General features: G+C 32.3%; 1 protein-coding gene across 1 annotated transcript; it reads left to right on the top strand.

Annotated features, from left to right (window-relative positions):
* Positions 1 to 1,817: 1,817 nt before the first annotated feature.
* Positions 1,818 to 2,216, top strand: LOC107615338 (uncharacterized). Its single transcript, XM_016317414.2, has one exon. The coding sequence runs from the start codon at positions 1,818 to 1,820 to the stop codon at positions 2,214 to 2,216; it is 399 nt and encodes a 132-aa protein (XP_016172900.2).
* Positions 2,217 to 11,154: the final 8,938 nt, after the last annotated feature.

Genomic DNA, 11,154 nt, shown 5'->3' on the forward strand with positions numbered 1-11,154 from the left:
TGAATTTGAGGAAATGAGTTAGGTTATTCTCCCCTAAAGATTTGAGACACTGCCGAGGAACTTTTGTTATAAAATCCCGTTGTTGGATGGATGATTTTGAACATTTCAAAAGAGATCTTTAATTTGCCATGGTTTTGAAAGTTTTGGAAAGAGGATGCCGAGAGTGGCTTTGTTTTTAAAAGGGAAACTTACTTTGAGTAAAAGGGGCTTATGAGCCTAAGATGATTTGAGGTATGGGAACTTTAAAGCCAAGGCTGAAAAGAGTTGAAATTTGATTTCGAAGTGAAGTGAATTGAGAAAAAGTGATTTATAGCTTGAATGCTGATTTTATGAATTTGATGATATTGGATGGTGGAAGTGCTATTTTGTTATGAGCCGGAATGGCTGTGTATGATAATGAATTTTAGCTGATTGCGGAATATGTTGTGAGCCAGATGGCTGACTATGAGTCATGAATTTAAGCAGGATGGCTGAAATGAATATTGATTTATGGCTGAGAATAAATGCATATATGCTGAGATATTGATATTGTGATTTTGCACTTCCAACTATTTGAGATACGAGTTTCCCTGGGTAGAAGTAGTGGCTAGCCACCACGTGCTCTAGGTTGAGACTTGATACTCTGTTGACCCTATGTCGTAAGTGTGGCCGGACACTGTGAAAGTTTCGGATGAACTCGCCCCCGTGAACATACACCAGTGAGGGTGTTGGATGTGAATTATAATTATCTCTTGTGAATAACTCGAGTTGGGGATACACGACAGAGGGACAGTCCAATGGATAGCTACCAGGACTTGTCGGGTTGGCTTTATAACCGACAGATGATATCATCAGCCACTAGGACAGGCATTCATCATATGCATCTATGTGACATTGTTTGAGTGTGCATATTGTACTTGGTTTGTCTTTGTGATTACTTGTGATTATCTGCTAATTGTTCTACTTGCGGTAACTGTCTGTTTGTGCTTGAACTTTCCTACTTGTGTTTGTGACTGAAACTCTGCTGGAGTGTGGTGGATTGGCTGCTGTTGGATTGTTTGGGCCTAGGGCCGTGGTTGATATGAGATAGGTCAATGGTTGATTTCGATTTTGTGTTCCTGGTTTAGAAAAATATGAAAAACTAATCTGGTTCAGCATAGATAAACCCTTTTCTAAAGGCTTTTAAATTTTTAAAGTAATGAGCAGTTTCCTCTTTCAGAAAAGATTTCAGATATTTGTATAGTAACCCTTTACTTTTGAAAAGATGCATAAGGTAGTTATTAATCACTCTAACGATGTTATCTCGCGTATCTTGTTATAGTAATTCTGCAACCCTATAGTGAGAACCCTTTTGAGGATGATGTTCTCACTCCCCTACAGGTCCTTTCTTTTTCAGGTTACAGATGACGAAGTTCGGGAGAGCTTATTTCTTTTCTGTTAGACGATGTTCTTTTATTGTTTTAGTATTTATGTTTCCCTCGCCTTTAGCTTTGCTAGTTTTTGTAAGAGGGATAGGATGTTGATATATATATATATATATATATGTATGTATTTTCGATGAGTACTGTAACTTATATTAATATGTATGAGTGTATGTTTTCGAATGGTTCGGTAAACAGACTCATATTTTAGTATTAAATAGTATAAGATTTGTCGTAATAACTGAGCTATTAGAGTGGCGCAGCCGGAAGCGTGACTTTTGATAGTTAGGGTGTTACACTATTAAAAAAACTATATTTATAGATACAGTAACTAATTTATATTTAAAAAGTAGATATTAAATAGATTAGTTTAATTTCTACTAATATGTCTTTTTTATTCATTTTTTAGATCTGGTCATGTCAGATGAGGAGTTATTGCAACTAACTCTCATTGAAATTGAGGACATACTTAATAGCAATGGAAAGTCACTTCGAGAATTCTCAACAATGCCATATCCAAATATAGATAACATTAATCTCAGAAGACAAGATGTTCTATACAACAAATTAATATTAGATGAACTTAACTATAACCATGTTTTGTTAGCTGAACAGCACAAACAATACTTATCTCAAATGACAATAGAACAACGGAATATGTACGACCAAGTTATTAAAGCTACAAATTCAGATAACGGTCATATTTTCTTTCTATATGGATACGGAGGTACTGGAAAAATATTTCTTTGGAGAACACTCTTAGCTGCTCTTAGATCTAAAGGAGAAATAGTTTTAACTGTAGCTTCAGTGAAATAGCATCTCTTTTGTTACCAGGAGGGAGAACTACTCATTCAAGATTTGCAATTCCTCTTATTCCTGACAAATTTTCTACTTGCAACATTAAACAAGGCAGTTTGTTAGCAGAATTAATTTCAAGAATAAAACTTATTATTTGGGATGAAACACCAATGATGAATAAGTTTTATTTTGAAGCACTTGACCGAACAATGAGAGGCTTACTTCAGGCCTTCAGCATACAAATGAATCAAGTTTAATCTTGCCGTTTGGAGAAAAAATAGTTGTTTTGGTGGAGATTTTAAACAAACTCTTCCCGTTATTACAAAAGGATCTAGGCAGGATATTGTCAATGTATCTATAAATTCTTCTTACCTGTGGCGTAACTGTCAGATATTAAATTTGACTCAAAACTTGCGACTAAAGTCTTCAAATAAAAGACAAAGCACTAAGAAAACAAAAAGATTTGCAAAATTGATCCTTGATCTTGGAGATGGGAAGCTTGGAAATTCTGATGATGGGAGCAATTTAGTTCTCATATCGTCTGAACTATTAGTCAATACTCTTGGCGATTCAGTCGTGGCAATTGTTTAGGCTACATATAGTGACTATCTAAAGGATTGTCAAAATTCATATCACCTGCAAAGTAGAGCAATTTTAGCCCTAACTATTAACAGTGTTGAAGAGATTAATGATTACATGCTATCTTTGAATACAAATGAATTGAAAACATATATGAGTTCAGATTCACCTTGCTTTAAAGAATGAACTGATGACACAGTTGTTTGCGTACATACACCAGAATTTTTGGCAACAATAAAATCCTTTGGGTTTCCAAATCATGAGCTATCATTTAAAGAAGGTTGTCCAATTATGCTAATTCAAAATATTGATCATTCTGCTGGACTTTGTAATGAAACTAGATTAATTGTCACGAGACTTGGAAATAAGATTATTGAAGCCAAAATTTTATCGGGAAATAGTCAAGGTGAAAAGATCTTCATTCCTAGAATGACATTAACTCCATCAGATGCAAAGTTACTTTTCAAGTTTCAATATAGACAATTTCCTCTGATTTTGTCATATGTAATGACTATAAATAAAAGTCAAAGACAGTCTCTAAATCATGTTGGCTTATTTCTGAAACAACCAGTTTTTACACATGGACAATTTTATGTCGCAATTTCACGGGTCACCACCAAAGACGGACTCAAGATTGTAATATCTCATGATAATTCTAACAATTTTACTGCAACTAAAAATATCGTTTACCATGAAGTCTTAGAAATATTTGAATCTCCACTAATAGTCAAAAGGTAACGTGTCTTCGAATATTAGATACTAATTTATCTTCAATGATGCTTTTAACATTTGCTTATTTAAAAAATATGATATATTACCATTTTTTACTAATGATTTTTTTTTATTTATGATAAAAATATTACCTAAGACTATGTGTAATTAAAATATTTTTATACTGATTTGGTTGATTTATTTTTTAAGAACCAATGCCAATGCTGAATGTGAGTATTTAATAACTTTTGTTATGCATAATACTTTTAGATATAGCATAAGGTAGCATTTTTGCATCTTTTTTTGTTAATCAACTCATCTATTTGACCTCACAATTGATTAAAAAATAATTACTTTATTATTTGTTGCTGTTAATTAAAATTTTTATGAGATTTTTTCCAGGAGAATCACTTAAAACTCTTAAGAAGTGGTTAAGTTTCTAATAATTGCAGTAATGACGAAGAATGGATTTTTTTATAAGGGAAAATATTAATAATATGAATAAAAAGTTATTATACATATGAAATAGAGCTTACAGAGATCCCTTTATGCAGATTATATGTGACCTCAATTAGGTAGACATCAGAAATAAGAAAGCCCTCTATTAAAATAGGAGATGATGGTAGGGAAAGAAAGGAAATATGACATGCTTAATGAGAAAGGATTGTGGTTAAAATAAACTGTGCAGCTGTCCTTGCAGTGAGATTTACAAATCATGACACCCTACTACGGTGGTCTCAACTGACTTTACTCTCTCCTTAAGCATATTATTAATTTGAATTATTAGTGACTCATTGTTTATTATAAAATTATTTCACATCAATAGTCACTCTTGCTTTTTGCCCCTCCCTTTTCAATCAGCGACATAATTTTTTATATATTTTTATCAACTTTGTTTAGTGCTCATGAAAATCTGTTTTGGAATGTTCTTGAATATTGTAAAGTCACATATTGATTTAACGTATATTTTCTAGAATATTACCTCAACTTCGTTATAATTTAATCTTTTCAAGGAGCAAGAACAATTGCCATTGTCCATGTTGAACAAAGAATCATAAAATTTGGTGAAGAAGTTAAGACTTTTGGGCTCATGAAGGTATGTTTACTGAGACTTTTTTTGGGGTTTGGATTTCTTTTAGATTTAATGCATTGCTTTTGATTAAAATGTCAATTGTAGACATTTAGTTGCATCTGTACATTGTGATCATTGTTGCATTCCATGCATGTATGGCTATGAGCTATGATCTATGGTTGATAGTACTTTGCAAACTTTTGATACTTTTCACTTGCAATGTTGGTATGCAAATGTGTCATGATTTTAATAGTTAAGATAGCAAATTTATAAGTTGTGAATTAGATTCTATTTTTTTGTATTCTTGAACCAGTACAAGACTCAGCATCTAACACTCTACACATGTTTGGATTAATATTCTCCATTTGATTCTGAGAAGAGATCTTATTTTTACTAGATGAATTTATGAAATTAAAAAAGGCACGTAAACCTGCACACAAAATTATTTAAATTTTGAGTATTTATCAAATTATGAATTTCAAAACGAAGAAAATTGATTGATAAACATGTATCTCACATAAAATGTTAGTTTATATCGAGGTACTATTTATCAATTGAACTGATAAAGCATATAATTCAATTTTAATGAGTATTTGTTTTTATCATAATGAAAAAAAAATAAAAAAGATAAGAGCCAAAAATAATTATTTAATTTTAACTCCATATTTTAATATCTTGCTAATGCATGTTCACTTTTGTCCTTCAGGATACTATAGTTGACATTCTAAAAGGAAGATGTAGTTTATAGGGTTAGGTGCACATTAAAAATCTACAGTTGTTGTCTTATGTACATGTTAAAATAGTTAAAACAACTTACTTAATCTGAGATTTAATTGTTGTATTATTATTCAATTCTGTTTATCGATGATTAATAATTTTACTGATATAAAAACGATGTAATTGAAATGCTTTTTAGTGAGCAAATTTTATACTTTGCAAACCCAATTATCAACGCAATTAAAATACAAAATGTAAAACTGGTTAATTAATGCATAATTAAATCACAAATTAAAATTTATTTTAGAAAATTAGAAATATGCTTTTTATAGTTTAATATGATAGAGAAAATTAAAACAAGAATTTCGACACTAATTTTAAAGGATTTGGCTCAAGATTGGGCCAAACAGGCCAAACCGAATGAACCGGATCCGAACCGAGCTCATCGGCCCAACTCCCTCACTTAATAGAGTGAGTTTAGATCATTCTCTCTCCTAGTTGCATGCTAAAATGCTGCAAGTGCAGCAAGAAAGAAAGAACACTCTTCCTTTGGCACAAACCTTCACTTGTGATTCAAAGTGACATAACTTTTAATTCGGAGCTTCAATCGCTGCACCGTTTGCGGCCACGTGACCGTGGCGTCGAGCTTTACAAAGCTCACAACTTTATTCACCACGATTTCATTTCAATTTCTTTAGCCATTTAATTCAAAATTTTTGGATAAAAAGTATTGAGATTTTAAGTTTTTGCTGTTATGGATCCAATTAACTTGAAAGAAAGGCTTAGCCTCAACCCATTGATCTTTGGATATGGTAAGATTCTCAACCCTAAGTGAAATACTTGAAGTCTTGTGTTTAGTTATTGAGTTGTTATATTTGGATATGATATTGTGGAATAGGTAGTGTGTGTATGTAAATTGGAGCTTGATTGAGGTTTTGGAAAGTTTTGAAGTGGAGCTATAAGTTTGAAAATATGTTGGTGAGGTTTTGGAATCTTGAAAGTTGAGAAAAAGTGAAATTGGAAGTGGAGCTAAGGTATGGTTTCAGTTTCTGTATCTAAAATATAATATAATGTGAAAACTTAGGTTAGTGACCCTAGGATAGAATTTGAATTGTTAATGTTAATGGTTGGTTAAAATGGATTGTATTATTATGTATGTGGTTGGTGATTTTTGGAGGTTGAGATGGAAACTTGTATACATGATATGAGTGACTTGATTAGTGAGATTAAATTGTAGTTGGTACCATATTGATGGTAAAATTGATGATGAAATTGTCATGAGAAATTGATGACATATTTTGTAACGACCCTCAATTTTAAAAATATAAATATAAATAGGTTATAATTTATTTTATAAATTAAAATTTTTTATTTTTAAAAATTATTTTATTAAAAATAATTAAATTAATTTATAACTATTTGAATTGAATTAAATTCATATTCTTATATATTTTTGTTATTATAAAATATTTTACATAATTAAAACTATAATTTTAATAATTTATAAATAATAAAAATTATATATATTTTTTAATTTAAATAATTAATATTTTTAATTAAAAAAAAGAAAAAAAAGTGGATATTATATATATATATAACCTTTTTCATAAATAAATCATGATTATTAGCACTTAATTAGCATTGCATGCTTCATTCTTGGATGGTACAAGAGATAGCACCGAGGGTGAAAAGAAAGAAACTGTGAACTTTCCAAAAATTTTCGGTTTCGATTTCTTGAGATCCGTAACTCTAATAAAAAATTTAATCTAATAAAAGTGTTCGTATTCTTCTCCTCTACACGTTGACGCCACTTTTGATTGGTGAAATTTGACGGTGACGTAACTTCCCTACCACTTTTGATTGGTGAAAGTACTTGAGTTCGACCAACTGGAGTTCTAGGAGGTACAAACGATTTTTGACACTTGCTTTTTCGACATCCCGATCAGAAAGCTTCTCCTTAACCTCGAGTATTTTCATTTCTTACGGAGGTATGGTTTTGGTAAATTCTCACCGATTAAATTTGTATTGGATAAGTGAATGGTTGTTATGATTGATTATTGATGGAGTTTGATTGACTTTATATTGAATTTTGTTGATATATTGTTATATGTGATTAAACTTGTGATTTGGTTATGTTTGTGCTGCCCAAACTGTGATAATGAGGCTAATTTGGGGCTGTCATTGTGCTAGTTTTTGAACAAAGTAGGTGAGGTTTAATGCCCGAGGAATTAAATTAAAAGTTGTGAAAAATCGGTAACCGTAAAACTCATAAACGGATTAAGATTTAAATGTATATTTTAAAAAGAAAATAAGGAGGATTTCGGTTCTTAGTGAAAAAAATAATCAACCAAAAAGAATTATTTTTGAGGAAATATACTTGTATTTTTATGAAAAGATTGAGTTTAATATTATAATTATATAATTTTTTTGGGTATTTTGGATAATAAATAAAGTTCAAGCGTAAAAATGAGTATTTTATAAAAGTTCAGGTTATTTTTATAAATATGAAAATAAGTGAGGGTTCAAATATAATTTTATAAAATATTAAGGTTAAAATTAGAATATTAAAAAGTTCGTGATTTAGAAAGTAATTAATAGAAGTTTAAAAATAAAGTTTTATGAGCTAAGTTTTTAAGAAAATATATAAATATTATTTATTTACCATTTAAATTATTCTATTTATATTATTATTAATATTTTATTACGAATATTAATTAGTAGAGATATTATTAATATTATTATAAGTCAGAGAAGAGCAAACAGAGTGATCTTAAAAGCTTTAGAGAATGCAAACTTTAATTAAAGTGTTATATAATTCTTTTTCATAAGACACTTAGGGAAAGGCGAGGGAAGAATATGAAGTTGAGTTATGATAAAGGATTAAAAGATTAAAGAAAAGAAGAAGAGAGAAAAGAAGAGGAAAGAAGGATATTAAAGAAACCTCTGCCACAGAAGAGCAGAGATCAAAGATTAAAAGAATCTAAAGAACCTCTGCCACAGGAGAGTAGAGAAAAGAAAAGAAAGAAAGAACGAGCAGAGATGATTGTTTACCTACTGAAAACGAGCAGAGATATGGTGGTGAGTCCACTGAGATTTGCTTCCAGAGATACATCGGCCAATTCAGGGGATGGTCATACCTGTAAGACAGAGATTGCTTACAGAGGTTATCGCTACATACATTGGCTAGAGAGAGCCTCACCTGTAAGACAGAGGTTGCTTACAGAGGTTATGTTTGTATACATCGGCTCAAGAGAGTCGCACCTGTAAAACAGAGGTTTCTTACAGAGGTTATGACACGGGAAACCAAACTCAGACAAGGGTTGCTGAGTTGCGTCGGGAGCGGGTCGAAACCGACAAATGAGATCATTACCTGCACTAGGGATAGACATGCATCATACTTGTTTGCGCACATTTGTTTGTGAGTGTGTTTTCTATGATTGTGTGTGCTTGTGATTGGGTTTTGTGTTTTATAATTGTTGAATTGGCTTGTACTTTGTTAATTGTTGTTGCTGACGAAGTATATATAAAATGGATATAACTATACACCCCGACCCTACTAGGAACTCCCCAATTTTTACCCCTTATTTCTACCCCTTTCAGCTACAGGCGCGAAGACTTAGTGCGGAACTACAAGAGTATAGAAGAATCTGTTTACAAGTTGACTTCTTAGATTTTATTTTTCCCTCGTTATTTATTGTTTTTATTTTTTTAGAGGGTTAGGAATTGTATTTGAGGGTATTTGAATAAGCCTATGTATATCATGCTATGTGAATATATATATATATATATATATATCTTTGTGATTAAGTAAGTGAAAGTAAAAACTATTTCATTTTCTTAATTAAAGTTTCATTTTGTATTCGCGAAGGCTCAATATTAAATAAACATAGTAAATAATTAAAGGAATAGAGGTTAATAGAGCTCAGACTTTTAGTACGATCATGAGGTGCTAAAAGTTAGGGTGTTACATTATGGTATCAGAACAGTTCGTTCTTGTTAGAGCCTTGGGAATGGACTGACTATGCTTCACTGCATACACTAAGTGTTTGTCATGCAATAGGACTTGTCCTAATGACAAGAGTTTGAATTTTATATGCATGACTGTCTATCGATTAATGCTGTTAGTCAACCATTGCATTTCTCATGATATTAGGTTTGGCCAACTTAATACTGATGACATGTGTATACGGAAACACTAATGGATTGTCATAGACAAAATAGAATTAATCGGTGATGCAAATTATGGGTTTTGGAAACGTTAGAAGTTGCATCTCGGGGTTGCTCGGTCACGTATCTTGTTCTTTCATGGTTTATCTTGAAGTTTTATTTGGGGTTTCTTTCTTGGAAAGTGAACTAATTATTCCCCAATCTTGTTCCTTGTGCATATGCTATTTTCATTTGATCTTAACCGCATACGTTTACTTGAATTCCCTGAGATATCTACTTTTTTTAAGATGCGATTTGGTTCTTTTGCTTCATGTCTTGCATCTTATGTATATCTCATTCTGATTAAATTTGGTTCTTTTGAAGTTCTTGTCTCGAACCTTACATTCTGAATTATTCTCTACTTGATAGCGTTCTTAAACATTCTCTTGAATTCCTGTGAACCCCATCCATAAATTTTGTTCTTCTCTTCCTAAGTTTGATATCCTTTTAGGTAACTCAAGCTTGTTTTAGAGTAATATGCGATTCCTTGGATATCTGCCTTGTGCTGTTTAAACTCATTTTCTTGGCTCATGTATTCTTTGATGTAACTTTGGACTTGTTGATGCATCAAAGAGAAACGTAAAAATCTTTGTGAACATTGTCCTTGTTGCTTGTCCTTTCTCTGAGGTCTTCTATCCTTTTGAGTGACTTGAGACTTGTTTTGGTGACATGTGCGATCGTTAAATATAGCAAGAGATATGTTAGTTCTTTAGGATACGTTGTGCGGACGCGAAAGTTGGAGTTTATAAGTGTGCAACGTCACAGGATGTTGAGGAGCTTGATTCTTGCGAAGGAGTTTTGTTGATGTTAGACTTGTGCCTGTTAGTGGGTTGCGGAGTGTTTAATGAGGTTAAGAATTCGCGGAGAATCTGTTTAATATGGTATGGTTGGGAATGGCGAAGTTATGTCATGTTGAAGTTTAGGCAGCTGAAGCTCTAAAGTTGGTATGAGTTTAGTGTGCAAATGATATACTCGTCGTTCTAATACCAGCCTACCTTGTAATCTTTCTACATCGAGCCTATCTTGTATATTCCGCTTTGCAGCAGACTTTTTTCCTACATTTTTAAGCCATAAGAATATCCTAGATTTGAAAACTATATATATATATATATATATATATATATATATATATATATATATATATATGTTGAGACCTTAAAGCCTCTTCCTTATATGTTACCTCTTATATATGCCAAAATATTTTTCTTTTTTTTTTCCTAATATGTTCAAAAGTAAAGCTAGTTTGAATATCCACCTTATTGAGCCGCTCGAGCCGGTCGGTCAGAACACAACCTGGACTGGGCCGTAACAGTGTCCCCAACGCTCCTACTACGGTCATGAATGCCGTTGTTGGCACGTTAAGCTCCCCTTCCTATGTTGTCGGTTGGTCGAGCTGCCGTTAGTTGTGGTGAGGGCGTGCCCCCTACGCGCGAGTGAGGCTCGTCGCCTAGGGGAATTATCCCACGTCACCTTGATTTCTGCGCCGAACATTTAATGCCATTGATGATTGATTTAAACCCCGCGTGAAAAGACAATTATGCCCTTGTCTTTCGCGTTTCTTCATGCGTCAGTTTTCTTTTTGGTTTTCCTTCATTTTCGCGTCCAGTTCTTCCACTATCATTACGTTTCTTCCGTTTCCTCTCATCTTCTCCAAGTTTCTTGCTGTGAATC

The sequence above is a fragment of the Arachis ipaensis genome, chromosome B9, assembly GCF_059453495.1.
Source record: "Arachis ipaensis isolate K30076 ecotype BB chromosome B9, ASM5945349v1, whole genome shotgun sequence".
NCBI classification, from domain to species: domain Eukaryota; kingdom Viridiplantae; phylum Streptophyta; class Magnoliopsida; order Fabales; family Fabaceae; genus Arachis; species Arachis ipaensis.